Source organism: Monopterus albus, unplaced genomic scaffold, assembly GCF_001952655.1.
Source record: "Monopterus albus unplaced genomic scaffold, M_albus_1.0 scaffold40.1, whole genome shotgun sequence".
NCBI lineage: Eukaryota > Metazoa > Chordata > Actinopteri > Synbranchiformes > Synbranchidae > Monopterus > Monopterus albus.
In genome coordinates, this window is record NW_018127920.1 from 2751736 (window position 1) to 2778412 (window position 26677).

General features: G+C 41.2%; 1 protein-coding gene across 1 annotated transcript in view; it reads left to right on the forward strand.

Moving 5' to 3' along the window:
- Positions 1 to 26677, forward strand: part of LOC109959665 (voltage-dependent N-type calcium channel subunit alpha-1B-like) — a 163498-nt gene that overhangs the window by 25520 nt on the left and 111301 nt on the right. Inside the window, 3 exon segments of the mRNA XM_020599203.1 lie at positions 14331 to 14422; positions 15759 to 15911; positions 16723 to 16910. Coding sequence (XP_020454859.1) covers positions 14331 to 14422; positions 15759 to 15911; positions 16723 to 16910 — 433 coding nt within the window.

A 26677-nucleotide genomic window follows, 5' to 3' on the forward strand; every position in this document is an offset into this window, starting at 1 on the left:
GACCACAGCAGAGTCTTTATCTCCAGTGATAATCCAACATGTCAATTGTCTGATATCAACATCACCTTTTCCTTCTATATACACAATGTGACTTGCTGCTGTCAGATCAATTTGAAGTGTCAGCATCAGAAAAATGAATCACTGTGCACTTCTTTACATTATTTTTGACCATAGGGCTTTGAGGATATTGGTCCTTTTACGTCAGAAGACTAAGTCCAAGGGACGTCACAAGTGGGCTTTTCATGGAATTTGTTGACAAAAAATATCAAAATGATGGCAGCCTTTTTTCTTAAAATTATAGCTGTTTATATTTACTGTCATTTTTGTTTTGAACCTTAAACCTCCTTCATACTGTATGTAATAACAATGAATAATTCCACCAGGGTTTTATGAAGTATTTAACTTTCTCTCTTATTCTCTCTTTACTTTGGCTGCAGTCTGTTTCCATGGCATGATGCGAAAGAGACTTGTCCGCCATAATCGCTGTCCAGAAAATATTGCAAGCATTATCAGATTATAAGGAACAAAACAAAAATTATAATTATGAGTTACATTCATAGAGCAGGAACAGTAGTATAATGGACCTGAATCAGCCTGATTCATTCTAACCTTCTCTCCGACTATAATGTATAGACATGAATATGTAAAGAAGTACTGTATAGTGTCTGTCTCAGCCAGTGCTTGTCTCCTGGTTGTTTGTCTTTAATGAGATCAGTGGAGCCTCCTTTGTTTCTATGGTGACACCTCCAGTCGTCTCCACTGTGGCTTCTCCTCTCCAAGCATCTTTCACTCCTTCCTTCTCTGTCTTTCTATTGTCTGCTGGCTGTGCATCCTTCATGTCCTTCCTGTTGTGTTATCATCTGCCGCTCTACTTCTCTGATTCACAGTGTTTTTATCAGTCATACAGCTAGAGCACATCTCCCTAAGGGGCATGTGTGAGAATCTGTGTTACAATAGTAAAGACTAAGGGGAAATGTATTGTGCTGTGGGATCACCATGAGGTGACAACCACAATTATGAGCAAATATAGGTTGTGTATTCAGATGAGGAGGAATAAAAATAGGGCTTTACTGCCACCCATTGGACGAGCTAAAATAATGTGGGGTGTTTGATAGGGCTGTTGATTAATAACAGAAGACAATACAATACTGAATACTCAATACATTTTTATAGATTATAGCAGAACAATATGAATCAAATTAGACAAATACCAAAAAGTAGTTTAGTTTTACCAGAATTCTTTGTGAAAACTGCCCGTGTGTGTGTGTGTGTGTGTGCGTGTGTGTGTGTGTGTGTGTGTGTGTGTGTGTATCTTCCGTTAAAGGGGAGTTTTTCCTCCCCACTGTTGCCAAGTGCTTGCTCAAGAGGGATTTCTTGAGTTTTCCTCTCTATTATTAATAATAATAATAATAATAGTAAAATGTCCTGAGACAACTTTTGTTCTGATTTGGCATTATACAAATAAAATTGAATTGAATTGTTTCATAGACGATTATCCAGTATTACAGAAACTTAAGCTGTATTTACTCATGACACATGGGTATCGTGAGAGTCCTGCTGTATACATTGGGTGTAGATTTAGATTTATTTTTCAGCTTTGAATTCCACGCCACTGATAGCTCCACCACAGTGCTAGACAGATGTATTACACACAGTATGGACATGGCCTGCTTTGCTATATTCCTACAGTAACTAACTTTACATTCTTTAATTTACTTTGTGATATACACTCACCGACCACTTTATTAGGTACACCTGTACAATTGTATGCATTTCAGTGCAACACTTCCGCCTTAACATCTGTGTTTATAAAGCTCAAAAGGTTTCAGTTTTTGGGGATATTGTCATAAATGTATAAATTCAGTTAAAGATGGTATTGTACTGGACTATATTACTGTATATTCAGAGGTGTCTCTATATTATTGTCCTCCTCATCTACATACAAGAGAGGGCCAGAATATTAGGAATACCTCAATATAATGCATTGCATGTGGTGTTCTTAGATCTAGCTAATGCCTCTGGTTCTGTACCACATAGCCTATTGTGGGAAGCACTAGCTTATATTAAAGTACCAGACTTAATTAAAGGGCTAGTGAGAGAATATTTTCCAGACATCCAGATGTGTTTCACAGCAGCAGACTATACTACAGCTTGGCAGCAACTGGAGGTAGGCATCATGGCAGGATGCATCTCGTGGTTAATGTTTACCATGGCAATAGAGATGGTTATTAGGGCATCTAGATGGTTCTGCAGGAGGAGAGAGGCTTCAGTCAGGGTAACGGTTACCACCATAAAAGAGCAAAGATGTTGGACATGATAACATCACCACAGCACCATGTACTAAAGGCTGTTGGACAAGCTGAATGCTAATTTAAAGTGGACTAGAATGAAGGTGAAGCCAGAGAAATCAAGAAGCATTTAAATAGTGAAAGTTGTGCTGTCGGATCAAAGATTTTGTATAGATGATGAGCTGATTCCAACAGTGTTATAGAAGCCAGTCAAAAGTTTAGGTAGGTGGTATGATGCAGCTCTTAGTGATAAAGAGCATACTCAGGGCTTGAAACAGCAGGCATTTGGTGGCATTAAGAGCATAGAGGCGTCAGGCCTCCCAGGCAGTGCAGAGTGCAGCACCACCAGTCTCAGCAGGGAGGAAGTGTAACCTGAAAGAGGCAGTGAGCAGGCTCAGGCAGCTTGTAAACATAGGGACATCGTAGGGCATGGACATGGTAGTCTTGTTCTGAGCACATCACAACCTTCTTGGAGCAAAGCAGCAGCTGATAGAAGGAAGATGGTCACTGAAGAGATTAGGAGGCAGGAAGATGTGCAAAAGCTCACAGGGACAGTGGATGAGATGGGAAGATGTAGAAAGGAAGAAACTTAGTGGAGGGAAATGTGGGACATGGAGGCAGGAAGGATTAGATTTATTCTTGGTGCAACTTATGATGTGCTTCCATCTTCCCCAAATCTGAATAGATGGATAGGTGAGGACCCTACGCGTCCCTTGTGTTCAGGTGTAGCATCACTTTGGCTCATCCTCTCAGGGTATAGAACAAGCCTGGCTAAAGGACGATACACCTGGAGATATAATCAAGTGTTGAAATGTTTAGCAGCAGCTATTGAAAGTAGACGCTTAGAGGTAAACTCAGTGGAGGAGAAGAAGTCAAGATGGGATTTTGTTTGTTAGTGTGAAAAAGGCAGGAAGCAAGTCATTTTGAACAGGCAAGATGCAGGCCAGCTAAAAGCAGGGAGAGACGGGCAAATGAAAGTAAATTTAGGGAATCAGCTCATAGTTCCTGAGGAGACAGTCAGCACTAACCTCAGACCAGACCTTGTGTTGTGGTCAGAAGCACAGCGGACTTTGTATTTTGCGGAGCCTGCAATTCCCTGGGAGGACAGTTTATGAGAGGAAGAAACCTGGAGAACCTGTACACCTCACGTGTCAAAAGGAAGGCAGAGAAGATTTCTGCAGACCCCTCACACCCAGGACACAAACTCTTTGAACTTCTCTCCTCTGGACGACGCTACAGGTTATTGTAGGCCCAAACAACCAGACACAAGGACAGTTTCTTTCAGTTTCTATGTTTAGGAGTATGGCAGGATCCTGTCTGTATACATCACTGTGCAGCAATGTACAGATGTACATCAGCTACAGGAGCTCTTTTAACTTGTATATATGTATGAATGTACATTTTTGTCTTTCCCACCGAGTAGTGGAAACATCACTCCCTTTCAAGTAGTTCCAAGGTCGGTAAATCCAACCGGTGGTCGCTGCGTCTTCCCCCACATGACGATATACAGTCTCAGTGTAGTGAAATTAATTCCAACAGGTAGCAAGGCACTGACAATAACATTATGGGTTGTTAATCCGCTTGTGAACCAGCAACACATCACATGCAGCAGACACACTGGCCACGAGGGCCTTCACAGGCCGATGTTAAAAATAATCAGTTTACCTATTGTATCTTGCTTAATCTGTACTTAAGATGATTATGTAACACTGTATGTTTTGCACATGCAGTGGCTGTAACGACGTTTTACTGAATGAAAGCTGAATGCAGTGACTGTGCACAGCCTTCAAGAATCTTGTCCAAAACCTGTACTCACCATTGGTATCTGGCAGCCTGCCCTATAGCTGGAGATGCTGTACAAAAGAACTGGGTGTGTAGATAAACTGTCAAGAAATAGCAGCCTATGTTAGAAGGTCACAGAGAGCGTGCCACCATCATCCTACTTTGTTGACTGAAATGAAACTTAAAATTACATTGAATGTGCATCATAATTCTTCCTTCTTTTTGCCCATTTCCCAGACTTACCAGTACCTGAAGGTGACATATTCTTGTTGTGTGCATTACTAACTTATACAGGACCTAGAACTGACTTGAGTCCCATGCTCAGTGTCCTTGTATGTTAAGTTCATGAATTAAATATGGGAAGAAGCTCTTTGCTTGGTTGCGCTCATCCTTCACCTCACTGGACTTGACTGGATGTTCACACGGGTTCCTGTCTTTCTCAGATCTCATTTTGTGGCGAAGCTTTCTGGGCATCTTGAAGAGCTAGGATTCTCTGGCAATATGCTGTTTGATCATATGTCCATCATGACAAGTCCTCATTCAGAATGTAGTCTTACCTTCTCATCAGATTATTACAGTGAATACAACCATACTGTGTTTTGTTCTTTTAAAACCTGGGTCAATTTCTGGTTGTGACAAATTGCTAACAAAGCTAGTTTTTGAGAATTCTGCATTTCCTGTTCTAAACATCTGCTGTCTGTTAGAATTTTCCTGGGAAATATTCCCTGTTTATGTCCTGCAGTTTAGGTTTCTATTTTGTTTGGAATTCATTATAAACCTTTGTGACACCTAGATCCAAAGCCAATACAAATCTAGTTCCAGGGTTTTACAGAGGTTTTATACATAAAGCAGCTTAGTGCATCACAGCCATCCATGACTGTTAATTCAGGTCTTTCAAAGGAAATGATTATGTCTAACAAAATCCTGTAGTGTATGTGTAAACATGCAGATGTGTCTGTATACCCTGTGTCTACTTGAGTTTTATGCACCTGAACTCAGTCTCCTCCCAATGATAACTGGCAATTTTCCACTTCACCTGCTGCAGCCTGCTGCTGACAGAGTTACCAACTTGGACTTGTGCTGGTGACGCCAGCTGAGTGTGTGATGTGATGTTTATGTCCACAGGGGCAGTGAGGCAGTTATGTAATTCAGCCTGACTATATACTGCATGCCTACCAGCTTGCTGCATCACCAAATGCAGTGCCAGCTAGATGTGATTTGTCTGCCAGTGGAGTGTTTGCCTACCCAGTCATAATTACACAGTTATTGTTGGACAAACTGGCAAGTGAAATCAACAATGAGCCACATGTTAAGCACTTCTTGTTATTACTGTTGTGTGAGTCCAAGTAATCAACAGGTAAGGGCCACCAAAAACCATCTCTAATGGAGGAGTAGTGTAATAAACACACAAAGCAACTCAGCATCACAGAGCAAAGCTATCAGCTCTGATTTCAGATTAGTTAAACAATTTTAAATTATGCATTAAATATTCAATCTGTGATTGATTATCTATATTGATCAGTACATATAAGTAGGTTCTTAACTTGAAAGCACATCTGTGATGCTTGTCCTTTACTTAAACTTTATAATTCTACTCCACTGCATTTATCTGACAGGTATAATTATTGGTTACCTTGAAGAGGTGTATGAGAGCATGAAACATGATACATCTCATTTTATACTTTGAAAAGTTCTATTCCTAGGCCTTTAAAATTGTTGTTACATTTACTGAATATGGTCAACATAGGCATGCTTGTGTACAATACCACTTATTTCCTTTCTGATCTGATACCAAGTAAAATCCAGGCTGGTATGGCTGACTTATAGTGATACTTTGTGCAACAAAATTAGGGAAAAGTGATGGGTCCACGCAACAGAGACTGATGGAGGAGAGAAAGTAGGCTATAAGGTATACCATCCTGCACACATACTGTGCAGGAAGTGTCTGCAACCCAGACAGTGAGGCGTTGATGGTGGGATTTTATCCACACTATATGCATACAGAGACCCTTTACATGCCATCTTGGTTGTTTTTCACTTCCCTCCACCCAGCAACTGCATATGATATTTACTTTGTTGCCGAGAGACTCCCAACTGAATGTTTTTCTTACTCTGTGGCCTCATACATTTACAGAGTAGTAGTTTGTATACAGTTAGGTGCTAACATTTGCATCCCTTTACTTTGAAATGCCAACAGGTCAAATAAAAAAAAATTATTCTCATGTACATAATTTTTAATGCACAACAACTGTGCCGTTGTCAACAGAAGTAACAAAAATGGTCAGGGAGTGTATAAAAAGAAAGTTATAGTAAAATAATGAAAGTCATGTTTGTGCTCAAGTTCGCATCCTCCTTCATGAAATGTCCTCTAATACTTTGTATGTCCCTCATAGCCTCCTCCAGCATCTTTGGGTACCCTCTGAGAAGCATTTGTATCCTGTCAGGTGGAGTCTACCAGATTGCTTGGTTGCCTGATATGTACAGTCCTCTTCAAATTGATCCGCATCTCATGTGGAGTCACATGTAGGTGTTTTAGTGGCAGTGTGAGGGGTATTGTGTGATTAACTGCTCTCACCATATGCTGTGACAACAGTATGGCTTTAATACATTTGTAAATTACTAATAACCTACTTAAAGTTCCTTCCTTTAACCTATAAGTGATTAACTGTAATGTTAGCTTGTTGTCCTTTCCTGTAAGCCAATTAGTAACAAGCCCCATCATGTGCCTCTCAACATGACAGGCACATGCTGGGGGTAATTAGCAACTAAGCTACTGTTTTTGTAAAACAAAATTAAGACTACCACACTGAAATATGTCCTACAAGATGGACATGAGATTTAATTAAGAGTCAGGACTAAAATAGCGTAGCTACATGTTCAGAAAGTGAACTTGCTTTACTCAGCCTAGTAGCTAACATGCAATTACCCCCGATAAGAAAGCTTTTTCACTAACATTTGCTCGTTCAGTTTTCTTTTTTAATACAATAGTATACAACAGTGTATACAACAGAATATAGTAAATTAATTGTAATTAATGTATTGTAGCTTTCCACAGCACTAATTCTATCAGTACAACAGAGTCATATCATAATCAATCTGCCCAGTCACAGCAGAAAGTGGCACAGTGAAATTCATCCCAGCACCTTCATGAATTACTGCAAGAGGCATGTGACATGAAATATTTACAGCACTAGTCTGTGAAATACTAGTAAGCTAACAAACTAGCTAGCCTGGAATATGCTAGCCAGTCAGGAGAATGCTAGCACAAATTAGTCACAAAGGTTTTATTAACATTTTCACTCTACTGTGCCATTTACTCCTCTCTAGAAATGTGTCCTCAGGAATGTGCATAATTTCAAATAGTGTGTTAGCTACCTAAGTGGGCCTAAAAACCACAGTTGTTTTGTGGAGCACATTAGAATCAGTTGACTCAGATTGTCGTTCTGTTTTGGACTGTGCTCCCTCAAAGCGCACCACTGTTAAGATGGTTTGGTGCATCACAGGGACTCCACTTCCAGCCATTGAGGGTGTCCACAGGGAACGCTGTCTCCGACGTGCTCGCAGCATTCTCAAATAGTCCTCTCACCCTGCTCACAAACTGTTTGACCTCCTGCCCTCTGGGAGGTGCTTCAGGAGCCTCTGGACCAAAATCAGTAGACTCAGGAACATCTTCTTCCCCACAGCTGTCTCCTTACTGAACTCTGTCCCCTGTTGACCTCCCCTCTGCCTTCCTCTATACCACTGAACACACCTCACCCCTTCTCATCTCTCCTCCCAGGACTAATGCAATATGCCTCTGTTACCTGTAACACTGAAGTGATCTGTTAATTTGCACATACTCAGAATACTGCTGCACACTGTTCATATGCAGATACTGTATATTTATCTTCATCTTTGCACTATTTGCATCCATTGAACTGTTAATTCGCGTAACTTATTGTTATCCTCTTATTCTGCACTATTTCATGTCATTTCATTTCATTTCATCCCACTGCAATAGTGTTCTATAAGCTTAATGTACCTTATCCATTACTTGTAATTTAAATTCATAATCTGGTGCATACTGTACATTACCCAACATATCCTACTGTAAATATACCCTACATATCTACTGTAAATATCAATTGTACGTATCCATCGGTAATTTAGTTCTGACTGTACATGCTGTAGATACTGCGCACTCTGCACTGCTGTTATTGCACTTCTAGTTAGATGCTAAACTGTATTTCGTTGCCTTGTACTTGTACATGTGTAATGACAACAAAGTTTAATCTAATCTAATTTAGCCTGTTAGATTATTATTTTAGACTTTGCCATTACTTGGGTACCTGCTTTAATTTAAGGATTTATAGTAAGCTTATATCTTTTGTTTTAGCCTGGATGAAGAAATAGCAGCATATTCTTACATGCAGTATGTTTATAATGAGTACTGTACATGTGACATAACACTAAATTTTAATCATGGACAAAAAGAAATGTCTGAAATATCACTTTATGTAGCAAACAGCCTGCCACTTTAGCAGTCACTGGAAATTGTATAATTCATCAACGTAGATAAAATTGATAAATTACTAAGCAGTGCCTATATTAGTTAATTGCAGCCTCTTCTCACTGGAATTACATTTATTGTGGCCTGTGTTCCACTGTCTGCCGTCTTTGGCTCCGTTCTGTTATTTACCGAATATATGATTGCAGAGCTTGTGCTGAGAAGCTGAGCTCTAATTTCTGTTGTTGATGGTGATGATGAGTTATTGAGCTCCTCCCTTCCCTCTAGTCTGACCAGGATGATGGATAGGTACAGCAGCTGTCTGGTCCATGTCCCAGAGAGGAGAGAGATGAGAGAAGCTGAGTTATAGTGAGGTTCTTATCTTTACTGTTCTGGTGAAAGGGAAAAATGTTTTTGGACTAAACCAGGAGATATTAGAGACGTTAGACCTTGCTCTGCCATTTATACTGAGGTATAAAAAAAAACCTGTCTGGTTTTGCCACTGTGGGCTATGTTACAAATTACTGAGCACCACCACCACTACAACTACTAGTACTACTATATTGAGATTCATGTTTCATGTGGTAGAGAGCTGAAATTTTCTTAGTTATTTTTGTGTAGGTTTTGTGATAATGTCTGCCAACATGCAACACATGTTGCAGATTTATATAATTGTTTGTGCCTGAATTCTCTACATGCAGTGGACATTACTATTTAATTGTAGCTTCCCTAGAAATTAATAATCCTATGTATACTTGGATTAGATAAGGACACCTGAGACACCTAAGCATTTTCTGCTTCCTATTGACCAGTTAATAATGGACATAAATGGAAGGTTAAAAGGCTGAAGAAGGGAGAGTTGCTACTCTTACAGTATGAATGGGTTCCTTAGCCGAGTTTGTCATCTCTACAGTCCTGTGTGCTTCCACTCTTTGTTTACTAAGAATTTTAAAAACACAATAAAATTACAGACCATATTTGACCACATCAAGTGTGACGCTTTCTTTTATGTCAGTCACATCACGTGCTATCTGTGAGTGTATATGTGTGTATAAGTGAGATGTATAGCATGCCTGGCTATCTGCAGCTGTAAACACTTGATCCCATAGTGATGGTTCTCCCTTGGACTAGACAGCAGCAGTTATAGAGGTAGAACAGAGGAGTCTGACTGGACAGACTCAGTCTATTATTGTATATCCACCGCTCCTCCCTTTCTTCTTTCAGTTCATCTCCCCCACCCCACTCTCTCCTCCTTCTCTCCATCTTCTGTTGCTCCTCATCTTTCCTCTCAACCTTCCCTCCACCCCTCCACTCCTCAGTAAGGCTGCATTCACACAGACATTTGCTCTACATTAAAACAACGCAGAAGGCTGTATTGGTGGGGGTGTACTTTTTCATGTACTGGTGAGACAGTGAAATCCAGGAAATCCAGTGGAGGAAAGGATTTGTGTTTTAAGCTTATTAGATACTAAAACAAAGCACAGTGGTTTAAAATAACCTACTCACAGACAGGAGAATACAACTCTAGAAAGCTTTCATGGCATCATGTGTTTTATGGTGACAACTTGTTTTTCTTGTGCAATGTCGCATCATTTTAGCAAACCTTCTTTGGTGCCAGTTGCCACTCCATAATGCACTTTCCCCATTCAAATGAAAAAGAAGGGCTGAAGTTTATTATTTCATGCAGGGCAAATGTCTCCTTCCTATTTTTTTGGAGCCTCTGAGGTCTTTTCCCCTCTATCTCCATCCATCCATCCATCCATCCATCCATCCATTATGTATACTGCTTATCCTGATGAGGGTTGCGGGGGGGGGGGGCTGGAGCCAATCCCAGCTGACATTGGGCGAGAGGCAGGGTGCACACCAGTCTATCAAAGGGCTGACACTTAGAGACAAACAACCACACACACTCACTCCTATGGACAGTTTAGAGTCACCAGTCAATCTAAGATGCATGTCTTTGGACTGTGGGAGGAAGCTGGAGTAACTGGAGAGAACCCACGCAGGCAAAGGGAGAACATGGAAACTCAGCCAGGGCTTGAACCCAGAACCTTCTTGCTGTGGAGTTAACCACCATACCCCTCTTATCTCCTTCTTTTCTTTTACATCCTCCTTTGCCTTATCTTATTTTATGCCTCCTGCATCCTCCATTCCTCTGTATTGTTCTTATTTTTACATCTTCCTTCTACCACATTTCTCTTTTATCATTCATGCTGCTTTTTAACCTATACTGTACATCTCTTTTGTTCTCTTTTTGGCCTTTTTGTATGTTCTTTCAATCTTGTCATTCCCTCTACCCTCTTCTCCTTGTTCTTCTTCTACAGTATATCCCTCTCATGCCCCTCCTCCTTCACCTCTATCTACTTTATACAGTATATAGCCCTTTTCAGACATAGGATACATAACATTGCTAGTTTCATCGGTCTCTTAAGCATCTGCTTCCTGTCATTCAGACATACAGTATGTCACTTCTACGTTAAAGTGCCAATGGCATGCTTTTCTGTGTTTCCTTTAGCTTCTTCTAACATCCAAATACAAAAGTCAACAAATTCCGTTTCAGAAGGATGGTTTTACTTTTGGTTTGTGGGTGTGAGGGTGTGATGCATGGCTGTGTTCAACTCGATGCAGTTTGGTAATAAGTATATATAGTACATATTTTAAAAAGAAGGGAAGCGGGGTTGGTCCCTGACCTTGACAGGAGAGAACTGGCCAATTACATGATGTGATGTGTTATGCTAACTAGCCTCTATCTTCATATTTACTATACCAACATGAGAGTGATACTGAGTTTCTCATTTAACTCTCAGCAAGAACGTACTAAAGCATATTTTCCACTAATGTAAAGTACAATCACTAAAGGGGAATTCAAGCTTTATGCATACCCAGAATAGGGTAAATTAATGGAAAACAAATACACCCCCCTGTAGATTGAATTTATGGTGTAAATAAATGGATATGAATAATTTTAACTTTTTATGACAGTGGAATTGTGAAACTGTGCCCCCTCAAATGTAATGTAACTTTCCACAGCACTAATTCCATCAATACAACAGAGTTGTATCATAATCAGTCTGCCCAGTCACAGCAGAAAATGGCACAGTGAAATTCATCCCAGTACCTTCATGAATTACTGCAAGAGGCATGTGACATGGAATATTTGCAGGACTAGTCTGTGAAGTACCTGTAAGCTAACAAACTAGCTAGCCTGGAATATGCTAGCCAGTCAGGAGCATATGGCTGAGGGGGGAAGGCAAGCTGAGATGGAGAATCAGGTTGGGAAGCAGCAGAGGCAGTGGCAGCTGCAGGGCATGTTTGTCTGGTGTGCAGCTTTCTGCAACTGTGCCAGTCAACCTAAGGAGGCTGAGGGCGCCCTCGGCCCCACAGTGTGAACAGTCTCGCTTTCTCTGCTTCCTTTGATGCCTGCTACAGGTGGGAGACTGCCTCCTGGAGTTGCACCCCAAAGAGCCCATTGGGGCTGATGGGACTGTCCAGCAGAGGAGCACGATGGTGGGAGCAGTTGGTGAGACAGGTGGTGACTTGGGAGAGGGTAGAGTCGGCCATTGTCTCCCAAAAAACACTGCTTTGGGCAGCAGGATGGTGGGCAGGCTCAGTTCTAGCGGTGGGACAGCAGGAAAACTGTTTTCCATTGCTCCCTGGACTCCGGTGATGTGGTCGAGGTGTGCAACTGGCATGTTCAGACCCAGGGTGCTCAGCTGACTCCAATAAGAAGGGGCGGATGGTAGGGAACTTGGGCCATACAGGACTATGCCTGCTCTGTTACTTTGTCCGATAGAGGTCGCCCATTATGTTGGAAGGAGAAGGGGCTGGCGCTTCTGGCAGGAGGGGGATCCCTTTGTAGTCAGCTGCAGTCTTGATGAGTTTCTGGAGATCGCAAAGCATGGCCCCAAAGACTGGTAGTTGGCCAACGACCAGGGCCGACTACCGTGCTGGTGAGACCTTGTTGCTGCCGGTCTCTAAGTCACCCACTGTGTCGATGGAGGGGAACTGATTCAGGGGACCTGAGGCATACTGGCCTTTCATCAAGTCAAAGTTTTCAAGGAACTCCTGAGCCCTGTCCACCGTGAATTCTTTGTCCCAGTTTGCCCAGCTGCCATCATCAGGATCCCAATCTCTGATGGCTGCGAACACCGCCAGAAACCACCGTTTCCCCACCTCAGGAAGATGTGTGCAGAAAGGACATGTGGCCAGCTCTGCGTGCTCAGCGCCAGGACAGGCCTCGCAATGGGGGTGGGGGTCATTGGGCATGATGAAGCCTGGGCAAACGGTTACTGCTGTTGCACATCGCTGACTGGAGCTCATCTTACCTATCTTCATAAATGACTGCTTCATGTGCTGAAGAAAAAGGGGAGAAAGCTCAGGTGTAGGCGGACCTGAGGGAAGTCAGCCCAGTGCAGGACACAGGGCGCGAAAGTAAGTCTTCACAATTGTGCTTGCGTGTGGGGATGAACCCAATAGCGACAGGTCTTAGAGGGCAAAGCCTATATGTAATAGAAATGTTAGTCTCACTTTTCCTGGGCTCCCTGTCTCCACTGCTGTGACAGCAGCTCTCTGCTCCCTGTCTGTGTGTGTGTGTGTGTGTGTTTGTGTGTGTAGGAGTTGAGCATTTCCCACTCTCATTGAAACACCATTAGAAAGGAGAAGTGGCTCCATAAACACCAAAACCATATTTCTAATCTCACTCAGTATTCAGGTTTCCTGTTTGATCATGAGTTACTACACCTATTACAGCCTATATTTTGCCAGCTAGCTAGCTACAGTATGCCCACAAATACATCTTTCTTACATTCTCCCCATTGATTGTATGTAAAAGGTTCTCCCTTAAAACATTGATGATGAGAACAGGTGGCACATTTCTGTTATTTGGTGTGTTTTCAGTGTCTTCACCCAACATGCCCCAGCACTTCAGAGCACAGAATATTCCTTATTTTTTATGATTATGATTTTGATAGCTAATTTTATATACATGGTGATCTTTTTAATCATTCAAATTTATCTGGGTGGTTAATAACACATCTTCCTGTAGCGTGACAGAAAGATGGCACCAGTGGATGTCAGGCAAGCTCACATGAATGCGCTATTGCCTGGAGATTGACCATTCAAGGAAATCCTTAAACTATTGTGTAATGTGTAGTTTTAGTTTCAAATATTTCACTCAGGACAAAAATTATTTTCAAAGATATTTTTTAAAATCTTCTCAGGTTTTTTATCATTGTTTATTTGCCAGTTTAGTTATACACAGAAAAAAGGAGAAGTCATGACAGTCATGAATTTCTCCACAGCTTCTGGTCAAAGTGCAGCAGCAGGAAAAATTTATCCACAAAACCTTGTGCAGTTGAAAAATTCCACTTTTACAATGGCACCAGTGGATGTCAGACAAGCTCACATGACTGCCCAACTGCCTGGAGATTATGCCCATTCAAGAAAATCCATAATCTATCACATAAGACTTTATTTTGTTAGAAAAAAGGCTCACAAGTGAGAGTTTGCGAGATGTGTATATACCAGTTACTTCTGCATAGAAGTACTAGAACATACAAACGCCTAATTTTTTTAGCTTTAGGTCACGTCTAGGATGATAATTCACCACTGTAACATTGTAGATAAGTCAAAAAACAAGGAAAAGCTCTTTAATGAAGCACATTTAAAAATTGTTTTTTGCAGAGGTGTTTTAGATAAGCCAACGCTGCACAATGAAATTTACTGCACGTATAGCTGCTTGGAATATTGACTCCATGCTATTATTGTGTGTGCAGGATCCTGGCCACCGTGGGAGCTGATTTTGATCTGAGAACACTAAGGGCAGTGAGAGTACTGCGGCCGCTCAAACTGGTCTCTGGTATTCCAAGTAAGTTATCAGTTAACACTAACAATACACCACTATCAAACAGATTCCAGAAATGGAGTTGGAATCAGTAGTGAGCCTGGTTTATGACGGTTGTTTTAGGCAGGGTTTTAGAGAGAGTTATGTGTTGGACAACAGCCTGGTGCAGTGACTTGCGTTGTCATCTCAGTGAGGTTGTCGAATCTGAGACCAAAACCAAGCTCTGGGCAACAAGGGCAACCAGGCAACCAAGAATAGTTACAAATAAGGCAGAAATAGGTGACTGGACAAAAAGGTGTTAATGAAGACATAGTTACAGCACATTAATAATTCACATTATTAATTATTAATTCTAAACAAATGAGAAACAGTGTATCAATCAGTGAGCTTTGTTCAAAGGAGTATATTTGAACTTTGGACAGGTCCAGGCTGGCTTTATCATGAGCTAGACTAACCATATCATGATTCTGGCTAAATACTTAACACACAGATATGAAATGTGCATAGATGTACACGTCACTCAATTATTCTTTTAATGAAAATAGTTGCTGCTAGTTACTTTTAAACAGAGAGCTTGGTATGTAATGATTAATAGCACTTCATTATTGACAGTTTTGCTTATTTACACTAAGCCAAACAAAGCGAGTAGAATGTTGCCCTACTGTTCCTTTTAGACAGTTACTGGCATTCCAGTATAAAGGTATGAGGTGAACATGACATCCAGTATGATGTATAATACATGCATCAGAAATACAGAGCATACTAGTGTTATTTTCAATGGAGGGGGATTATTTTATATTATTTGCCATTTATGCATAAACAGACAGTCTAGGCATATAGGAATTCTTGTGCAGCTCTCCTTTGGAGTCAGGTAAGGAGTCAAAAGCCAGAAAGAACACTTAGTCTTAAAATAAAAAGTTACATAAGGGTGACAAAGTATTAAAACACAATACATAAAAATAGGGTAATAGGGAAACTGAGTATTGATGAGCTTTTGCTAGTCTTGCACAGTTATGGCATACTCAATTGTTGTGGATTGTGTACAGCATGTTAATGATTCAGATTCTTGTGAGCAAAGTGTTCATGTGCCTATGTTGGAGGGGAATTACACCTGTGGCAAGTCACAGAACTACCATGTCATCAACTAACCTCCATCCCAGGTTTGCATTCTTTAACACAGAAACAGCAAAATGCAACTATATACCTGCCTTGAACAGTCAGTTTAAAAAGGGCTACTGACATACATACTGTTCTCTCTCTCTCTCCATGTTTCCCGTCTGTCCTTACATTGTCACGTTCCTTATAAAGGTAAAACAAAACAAACAAAATAAAATTGTGTCATGTTTATTGTTTGCCTCAGGTCTTCAGGTGGTGTTAAAGTCCATTATGAAAGCCATGGTACCTCTGCTGCAGATTGGCTTGCTGCTCTTCTTTGCTATCCTCATGTTCGCCATTATTGGCCTTGACTTCTACATGGGCAAGTTCCATCGTGCCTGCTTCAGGATAGACACAGGTAGGCAAGATAGGCAGCTGAGCTTAAACAAGTATTTGTTGTGGGCACATGCTGAGAGAACCTTAATCATCCCTGTTTATTGGCTAAGGATATGCAGTATTAACTAATTAGTACATTTTATAATGAACTGTGATGCGATATGAAACCTGACCCATTTCTTCAACTGTTAAAAACACCTCACTGTAAAGTAACTGTGTAAGCTTTCAGTAAGTGCAAACTGTGTCGCTGAGGTGACCCCTACCTGGAACAGACAGAAGAGTGAGTGAACCACAGACTGACATGAGCAAACAAATAGATCTTGGTTGCTTTTTCAGGTGCATCACACATCTTGAATGCTGGTATTAGGTGCCTAACTGAATTTAAGTATTCAGATGCAGAAAGGCTGAATAAACTGTGTCCAAACCTTACCCAACAGATCCACACTGACACTTATTTCTCCACAGAACACTTTATGAACCACTTAGGGTATGATGCACCATACATTTTCTTTATGTAGAGCTATTTAACTGTTATCTAAAATATTTTTTTAAATCTTTAACCCTACTATTGTGACAGCCACAGTGCTGATTGTACAGTGATTAATGGTTAGGAAAAGCTCAGAGCATTGTGGGGGCCCTGCAGCAGCGTAGGCCCATAGCAGCATCTTGTGTGTCATTGTAGTTGAACCCATATATTATATGTAAAATGTTTTTTCCGTGTTTTTACACTAGAGGTACTTTTACATAATACATCTCCAATCTTTTCAAAAAATTCCACTTTGTTTGTGTATTTCTCTCTATATGACTTTATGAATGTGTGTTTGTGGCTTTAGGTGAGCAGACATCAGACTTCCCCTGTGGCCTGGAGACTCCGGCGAGGACATGCGCCAATGGCACCGTCTGTAGAGAGTACTGGATCGGACCCAACTTTGGCATCACAAACTTTGACAATATCCTCTTTGCTATTCTCACCGTTTTCCAGTGCATCACGATGGAGGGATGGGTGGACATTCTTTACAACGTGAGTCCATTTACATGTTGTTTCTAAAGCACCATGTATGTTCGCTTGGGGCCCTGTGGGGTGGGGTGGGGATTAAAATCATAATTATAGTGTATTCAGTGAGTACTGTATTAGCCTAGCAAAGGGGTCAGCAACCCATGGCCACTGAGCCACATGTGGCTCTTTAGCACTTCTCTAGTGGCTCCATGGCTCAATGGCTAAGGCTATGCCTGCTAAGTAGAGCTAGCTAGCTGGAACATTAGCAGGTCATTACATCTCCAAAAATATCTGAGCAAATTGGCCTTACTTGGAACGACAAATCACATATTCAAAAACCTGATGGTTATTTTCTTAACTGAAAAATATCAAAACTTAATGAAATGACATAATAATTGTCCTAGTATGAACATTATAACAGCTTTAAGCCTGCCCTGCCACCACTGTGGGATAATGGAATAGCGTAGTGCCCGTCACTTTGGTTTACTACAACCCCAAATCAGAAAAAGTATGTAAAATTAAAACTGAAAACAGTGATGTGTAAATCATCTGTGTCCTGTATTACATTGAAAACAATACAGCAGCACATTATTTGATGTGACACCTCATCAATTTTATTCTTTGTTCAACATAAACACTCACTTCAATCCTGATGCTGCAGCACATTCCAAAAAAGTTGGGCGACTGCATTTCACAGCCAGTAATGAGGTAAAACAATGAAATGAAAATTCCATTTGAAACAGGTGATGTCAGCAGGTGACTGTGTCATGATTTGGTACAAAGGTGGCATCCAGGAAAGGCCGAGCCTTTTAGGAGCAAAGATGGTCCGAGGACCACCAGTTTGCAACATATGTGTGAGAAAATTATTGAAATGTTTAAAAACAATGTTCCTCAAAGAAAGATAGGAAGGGATTTGGATATGTTACCCTCTGTGGTGCAGAACATCATTAAAAGATTCAAGTTATCTGGAGGGATTTCAGTGTATAAAGGGCACAAACCTAAGCTGGATGACCGTGCTCTCTGATCCCTCAGACATCACTGCATCAAGAATCATCACTCTTCTATAAGCGATATAACCACATGGGATCAGGATGCCTATGGCACACCTGTGTCAGGCAGTACAATACGTAGTTACATCTGTGAATGCTGCTTACAACTGTACTGTGCCAAAAGGAAGCCTTATGACAACAGTGTCCAGAAGTCGACTACTCTGGGCTCAGAGACATCTGTGATGGACCATCACACAGTGGAAACCTGTACTGTGGTCAGACCAATCAGTATTTCACATCTTTTTTGGAAGGAATGGATGCCGTGCGCTCTGGACCAAAGACAAAAAGAACCATCCAGACTGTCACCAGCAACAACTCCAAAAGCCAGGGTCTGTCATGGTCTGGGGTTGTGTCAGTGCCCTTGGCAAAAGTCACTTCCACTTCTATGATGGCACATTGATGCTGAAAAAAACACAAAGATGTTGGAGCAACACATGCTGTCTTCAAGATGACATCTTTCCAGGGACACCCATGCATATTTCAACAAGACAACGCAAAAGCTCATACTGTGCACGTTAACAAGGCCAGGCTGGGGAGGAAAAGGGTGTGATTGCTTGACCGGCCTGCCTGCAGTCCCGACCTGTCTCCAGTAGAGAATGTGTGGAGCATTTTGAAACACAAATTGTGTCACCAAAGACCCAGGACTGTTGTGCACCTTAAGACTTGTTTGCAGGAGGAATGGGACAAAATAACGCCTGGCACACTTAATCACTTGGTGTCCTCAGTCCCTAAACATCTTTTAAGTGTTGTGAAAAGGAACAGAAAAGGAACGTTTTTCAGAATCTGTTGCACCATCAAAATTGAAGTGAGTGTTTATTTTGAACAAAGACATGCATCTGAAATATTGCCAGTAAAAACATTTTAGTCACATAGGCAGTAGATTAGCCATCTTAGTTGAAAGTCTGCATTTGGATTCCAATCCCCCTAGAGCTGCAGCACAAACTGGGAGACATCTTTTAAGGTAGTACTGGGTTAATTAGCTTATTTTACACTGACTGATTTCATTTTTAGTATTATATTTATAGTATTGTAGTGCACAGGCAACAATATTAAAAACCAGACTGTGGAACATAAGTCAGTGAGAATGTACAGGCTTGTCTGTCATGTGCATCAATGCTGAGATACTGTGCTTTTCCTCCTGACTGGTCCTTCCCGTCCGAGCCTTCCTCAGGGGTGATTAGAGGTGGGCATAAGAGCCTGTGGACGATGACTCACATGCAGCCACAGCTTTATTAGGACCAGAGCACTGCTGCTTTACTGCTTGTATGAAGTAAATTACAGCTCTCTACCATTTGCATAAGAGACAGAATTATATCATGCATGGGAAACTATTATGTAATAGGTTAAATTATTATACAGCTGTAGTAGAAAAAAATGTGTGTTTAGCAATGTGAGTTTCTCCTAGTAGGGTTGAAGGAGGAAAACCTGGAAAGTGAAGAGGGAGGTAGAAAATGATCAGTAGTAGTTTGGTTGCTGAGAGCAAGAAAAGGCAGGGTAGATAGAGGATTCTGCTTTCATGATTCTTGGATGTCAATTTATTCATTCCACAAATATTGGACACAGGAGCATGGACAATGGGACAGGGCAATACATGAGCAAGGTTGATAACAGATTAAACACAATATTGTAGGTGCTTCAAAAAAATGTTTTATCAGTGTTCATTGTCTCATCCCTCCATGTACTGTATGTAAAACTGATCCACTGACAACAACAATGAAAATACATACATCAATTGTAACATCTGTGAGAAATACCTAAGCCAGCGTTCTACAGTTGAGCACGTTCAATCTCAAGTAGCAGCAGTAGGAAATCTTTTTTATTATGAAAATGACTATGTCTAATGTGAAAGATGAACCCAGAGAGAATTATTAGCAACTTTCCTCAGCCCTCCCAATTATTTTAGCATCTTTCAGCTCATTACTTTGGTACAAAAATACTGGTTCATTGTCAGTGCTCTCATCAACCTGGTTCTTCATAGCAGCAGTAAAATTTATGCAGGGTAGAATATTCATCTTTATCACTGAAATTTTAGTCATGACTGACAACAGAAACACTTTCCACCTAGTTATATCACTTTCTACCTTCTTTATCAAGTTGGTTATAAAGGCATTCATATCAGCTCCCATCTTAAGCCAGTAGTCTGTGAGGGTTGGTATGTCCTTGGTGACCTGTGGAAACAATGTTGGTTTGTAGTTGTTTGGTGCATAGATTCTAATAAAAGCTATTTTCTCTGCTCATAAAGATGTGCAGCAGTAGGCAAGTCTCCCCCATGGAGTCCTGGCTAGTCTTTATAACAGTATTTAAATTGCTACCCCTTTCCTGCATGAGGTGTCCCTGAAGCTGCCACTGTTTTGTAAAATCTGTTCTGCAGTCTTGGGATGTGTTTTGGCCTGCGGTGGATGTCCTGCAATGATCATGCTTTACCTTCTAATCCTCCCTATTAATATCTTCCCTTCCACTACCTTTGCTAAGATTGAAGACATTTATGCCACCAGTATCAGATGCTGTCACCATTCACATGATGAATAATACCCGTTAGGCTGAGGTGTTATCCCAGAATGAATCCATATGGGGTGTAAGCATTGGAGGGTTTAGGTCACACCTTTGTTCATCATTAGCAACAGCTTTTTCCTGTCTTCTGGATCACTGACAGAATGGTAATACACTGGTGGGCCAAGGTTGCTGTTTTGGCTGAATATGATTGGTGGATTCTCTGATTGAAGGAGTCAAGAAAGGAGTGACAGGTGTCTCATTTCCCACCGCTGTGGGACCTGGCTGTGTCCTCTTCATCAGAGTGGCCATCCATCATGGCTGGACGGGCCACTGTCTGTCTCTGCCAAAGCTGTGACACTCTGATGGGAACAGAGGGCAAAAGTCAGACTGCCAGTTTCTCACTAGGAGACCCCAAAGATTTCTTAGCCATAAACTCTAGTTTCTGACAGGCATTGCCATCTGTTTATGTTTTATACTAGCTATGTGTGTAGTCGGGGCAGAGTCAATTTGGGGCTGTAGCATGACAGGAAATAAAAGTCCAAAACAGGAAATGGCCAGCGAATCATCACAGCAGCATAAAGCTGTGTTCACATAGGCCGAATGCAGAACGCCCTCCCCCAGCACATATGCACAGGCACATGGAGCAGTGTTCACAAACGCTGAGTGCTTATTGCAATATTAAACCAGGTATAAAACACAGAGCAGCAGGGAAAAGCAGATGATGATCCATTTGGCTTCCAACAGTATCCTGAAGTTACAGCCTATTTGTTAACTTTAGAAGATAGCCATTCTTGGTCTTTGGCTTCTGATACTGCAGAAACCTCATATGGACTACAGAATGAATTGTGTTAAGAAGATATTTCTTCACAGCAAGTTTGAAGGACTGGTTACAGTGATCACTAACCTTTTCTGTGCACATATGCAAGTATTCAGTTAATATAGACTTGAAATATGAATCTACCCTTTAATGCAGGAGTAAATCTACTATATCAGAATGATAGTGGATTTACATGTGTAGGTGGTCTGGCAGCACTGGCATCTCAGCCAGGTGGAATCTGTACAGTCAAGCCAAGTCTTTCTTAAAAAAGACAAAAATCCAGTGTTGCAAGGTCACTCAGTTCTGTTTCTTCCTGCAGTCTCAAGCTGCCTCTTCTAATCTGTTTGAGGTTGACCATCCTTGCCTTCCTAATATACAGTACATACAGAGATCTGATCAGTTCAGTCAGAATGGGGATAACAAATATGTTTATTAATACCAAATGTAAATCCAAAGAGCAGTGATCAGATGACATTTAAACAAGCTATCCTCATAGTTAAGGTCTAATCATACTTTCCGCATACCCCTGTGTGTATACAGACATGGATGAGGGACACACACACACGCACGCTCTTATTCATATTAAGATTTGAGGGTCTGCCTGAGTCCGAATGGACCCTCGCAGACCTGGGAAGATCAAAATCAGAATCAACTTTATTGGCCAAGTGCGTTGGACACGAGGAATTTGACTCTGGTACAGCAACTCTCGATGTGCATGTACATATCCCATGCAAGGCAACAGCAAGGGGCAAGTAAACAATATACCAACATAAGGCTGTGTAGTATAACAAAATAAACAGTTTAAACAAGCAACAAACAATGCAATCAATGCAAAATAAACAGTATAAACAGACAGTAAACAATGCAAACAGGCAAAAGGAATGTTCATTAGGAAGTGAGATAAAAATAGAATAAAAATAAAGTACTTAAAAAGTGAGACCTGTGTGGATCTGTATAATCTGTACGAGGTATATTTACAGGTATTGCACTGGGGGGTTATTGTCCAATCATACTGTTCTGGGTTAACTGTTAATCAGAGTGACAGCCTGGGTGTGAGGGGTCTGCCGTGATTCTCTCCGTCCTCCTTTTGACCCGTGAGGTGTACAGGTCCTCCATGGAGGGCAGCCTTGCACCATTGACCTTTTCTGCAGTCCTGACTGTCCACTGATGTCTGTACTTGTCCTGTTTGGTTGCTGAGCCAAACCAGACAGTGATGGAGGTGCAGAGAACAGACCTCGAAACTGTATCAGCAGCTCCTGGGGCAGGTCAAACTTCCTGAGCTGGCGCAGGAAGATGATAACAATTACATCACTAGAGTCTAGACCAGTGCAGACACATGGATGTGCATGATTATCCCTTTACAGTGTTCTAAGTCTACCAAGTGTAAATGCCATGGAAGTACAGCATATTACAGTTTTTAATTTCTGTTTTATCTGATGCTGATATATAGAATGCTAGAGATGCTGAGATATGAATGCTAGAAGGAGGAACAAGGACACTTTTATAAGTGTCTTTATAAGAGCATTCAAGTACTATATCAAACTGCATTAGAAATAAACCAGTTTGGGCTATATTTACAGTGGACAGACAATAATGTCTAAACATCCTTGGTTTTTATGTTGTATTATTATTTTAGCACTGTGTAGGAAAGATCATAGAGTGACTCAATAGATTTTAAAGGAACAAAATAATTTTGTGTTGTGTTTGATCTCCGTATTTGGTGCTCAATGCTGTGTGTTTATAGAGTATTCCACTGTTTTAGCATTGCGCTCCTATAACACTGTCAAACTGATGCTAGTCAGGTAAAAAAAAAATGTGTGCAGCAGAACCAGAAATATTATCTATACTACTGTAGTGCAGTTTTCTTCCTTGTCAGATCCTGGCAACTTGCCTTACCCACAATGCAGCTCAACTGCTGACACTTCAGTTGTGGATTCAGGTGTGCTATGCTAGAAGCAGTTAATGTAGCCCTGGGCTGCTAACATGCAGCAGATTTTGCCACCAAATTTTTTACAGTCTGGTAACAGTATAAAAGGATCATCATGCCAGTGCCGACAGGAGGAATGATTTCAGTAGCCAACAGCTTTCTGAATGTATACATGTGCAGTACTGTGCACTGTGTCTTAGACCACCATTAGATTTGTTGTTTTAGCAGTGTTATGATGATTATTTATATTGACATTATGTTGACAGTCTTTAAGTGGCCCACCCTGTGTGTCAGAATTTCCCATTTGGCACAGGAGAATTTTTGGCTTCACCACCTTTTCCAGTGCTTGTCATGGTAAGCTAGGGTCAGTTGCATGAGACTCCCTTGGTTACACAGTATCCACTCACATTGAAACAGACAGACTTTCAAGTGCTATCAGATGGAGCTCTGGGGAGCAGGATGCTCACGAGCTAGAGGACAGCAAAAACAAGATACAGTGCAGAGCATTCACTGCAACTTATCCTCCCTGTCTCTTAGGGAGATATATTACGGCTGTATTGAGGGAAGAAAAGGCAAGTTCTATACACTACTGTAATTCCTTAGAATGATAAAGGTCAAATATAAAGATATAGTATATTAAAAGTGTCAGGTGTCAGCAGTCTGGGTTCAAGTCTAAATATACTGCTGTTTTGCTTTTGTATGAATCACTACCTTTTCATGGTCCTTCTCCAGTCTCCGGGGCAGTATGGGTGTGGTATTACTGTTGAATTGATGACTGTCCTCAGGATAACACTTTTAGGGGCAGAACAGGGCTCCTAATGGCCTCCCTTTTGCCTTTTGTGGCCTTTCCATTCTGTTATCCAAGGTCTGAGACAGCCTCACGCCGACACCAGCTAATGTACTAATACATCCAGCCCTCTGGAGCCGCTTCCAGCTCAGAGCTAGACTATGACAGATGAATGTACTTCTCTAATATGGTGCCTTTTGGTAGAGATTCACAGGCAGCAGTTCAACACAGATCATCCAACCCCTTCTCCTGTTACTACTTCTGCCTAGTTGCCTATTTTGGTGCTTTCATCAACAAAACAAACACTCACTGTATTGGTCATTCATCCATCAAAACAAACACTCACTGTATTGGTTTCATCCATCAAAACAAAACAAACACTCACTGTATTGGTCATTCATCCATCAAAAATGTTAACAAATGTTGGTTTTCTCTGAAAGAATTTACACATGCTGATTTGGCAACCTAGCACATCTTTAGCTTTCTTTAGATAACTGTTATTTCTTTAAACTATGGATAAAATTAAATTAATTGAATGTTTATTTAACTCACAGAGCAAAATCTGTTTTTAAGAGTGTTCTGGCAGCACTAACAGTGACATACAAACACTGCCAGACAACAGGCTTCTCAGTGGCAGGGACAGAGAGACTGGTCAAAACTGAGGATCTGCATCAATTTCTAAAAGCCATTTTGTCATTATGGGTATAATAGTAAATTTATCCATTTAAAATTGAATTTACAACATAATAAGGTGTGCAAAAGTTATGGCGTGGAAACTCGGAGACTACCAGTCTCTGAGTTTGCATTTTAAAAAGTCTTTCCTTTATAAGCTGCTCATTGAGCCTAGAGGAGGCAGGTGGTTGTTTCAATATGTATCTCCCTGGTATTGTCCATGCTCACTTGGAAAAACACTTAAGCAGAGGCGTGGTTTAGATGTGAGACGGGCTGGGTAAGGCTATTGATGTCCAGTTTTGTCGCATGCACACACTTATACTTTTAACTTTGTCAGGACACTCACTGACATTATGCATTCCCTAGCCCCTAACACCTAACCCTTCACCCAACCTTAACCTAAACCTAATTCTAATCTGAACCATAATCTTGACCCTCAAAAAGCTGTTTTGGGAAGTGAGGACTGGCCAAAATGTCCTCACTCTGTAGCCAAGAAAAAAATCCTTTTTTGGTCCTCACTATATAGCAAGTACAAGAGCACACACATTAAAATGAAAAGTTTTCAATCTACTGTATAAATGTTTTGACATTTGTTTTGTGCTTAAGAAGTGACAACACAGTAAACTGTGTTCACATGTGATATTGTTCATATTGTACCATTGTCTTCATTGTAGCTTTAATGCTCCTTGTTGGCTGTACTGTGGTTCTTTCAGTGAAGTCTGAAAATACTGATTGGTCCAGCTTTGTCAGTCTTAGCTGAGCTCCACTGGTCTGATTGTACCATTGATAGAAGAGGTTAAATGTTTAAAAATAGGTCTTTGTGCAGCATAGATGGATGATGAATCCATGCAGGGCTGAGAATCTGTTTGCCTCTGTGTCTTCACTGGAATTCCTATGTGCTACCTCCTGTGATCATGATCATGATCAAGAAGGCATTGAATTGTTTAACGAACTCTAACAATGTGCTTGTCTGGGACAGTGTAGAGTTCTATCACCTTTCCACATTCTCAAAAATAATATGATACATAGAAGCAAATGTGAGCATACTGTCTTAAAAGGTAACTATACTGTATGCTTGTCACCCCAGTACAAATGAGTAAATAGATGAACAAGACCAATAAATTTGTTTTTAAAAGTCAAATGACAAAAGTTTTTGAAGGATTTATTCATCCAGCATTATCTGGATGCAGTTTGCCCTGAGGGTGAGGAAAGGTCACGTGGCAATTAAAATCAAATCAAACTGCTTTTTCACCTTGAGTGGCACAGTAATGCAGTGGTTAGCACTGTGGCCTCAAGAAGGTTCCAGGTTTGAGCCCACAGTGTTGACTGGGGATTTTCTGTTTATAGTTTGCACCTTCTCCCTGTTCATGGAAAAATTTGTATTCCACATGAATCACTGTATTGGTCAGTGATAAATACTGTATCTGGACATCACTGCACTTTTAGAGCAGTCAGAGCTACAGGCCTGCTTTGACTGCACAGACTGGAGTGTATTTGAGTCTGCAGCTACAGACCTGGATGAACTCACTGACACTGTCACATCTTATATCAGTTTCTGTGAGGATGTGTGCATGCCCAAAAAGACCTTCTGCACATACAACAACAACAAGCCCTGGTTTACAGCCAGACTTAAGCAGCTTCGTCATGCCAAAGAGGAGGCTTACAGAAGTGGGTACAGGACTCTGTACAGCCAGGCCAGGAACACACTGACAAAGGAGATCAGAGTAAGAAGAGCTACTCTGAAAAGCTGAAAGCTCAGGTTTCAGCCAACAACCCCTCGTTCATATGGAGAAGCCTCAAAAGCACCACTGGCTATAGGAAACCATCCCTCCTTGCTGTGGAGGACCGCCAACCAGCAGACGACCTGAATGTGTTGTACTGCAGGTTTGACAATCAACACTCACCCCTCACCATCTCCACCTCAAACCCAGCAGCTGCTCCCCTGACAATCACCACCCTTCCCTCCAGACCCCCACCTCTAACGATCTGTGAAAAGGATGTGCGTGGCCTCTTTGAAAAAGAAAGGAACAGAAAGGGAACAAGCAC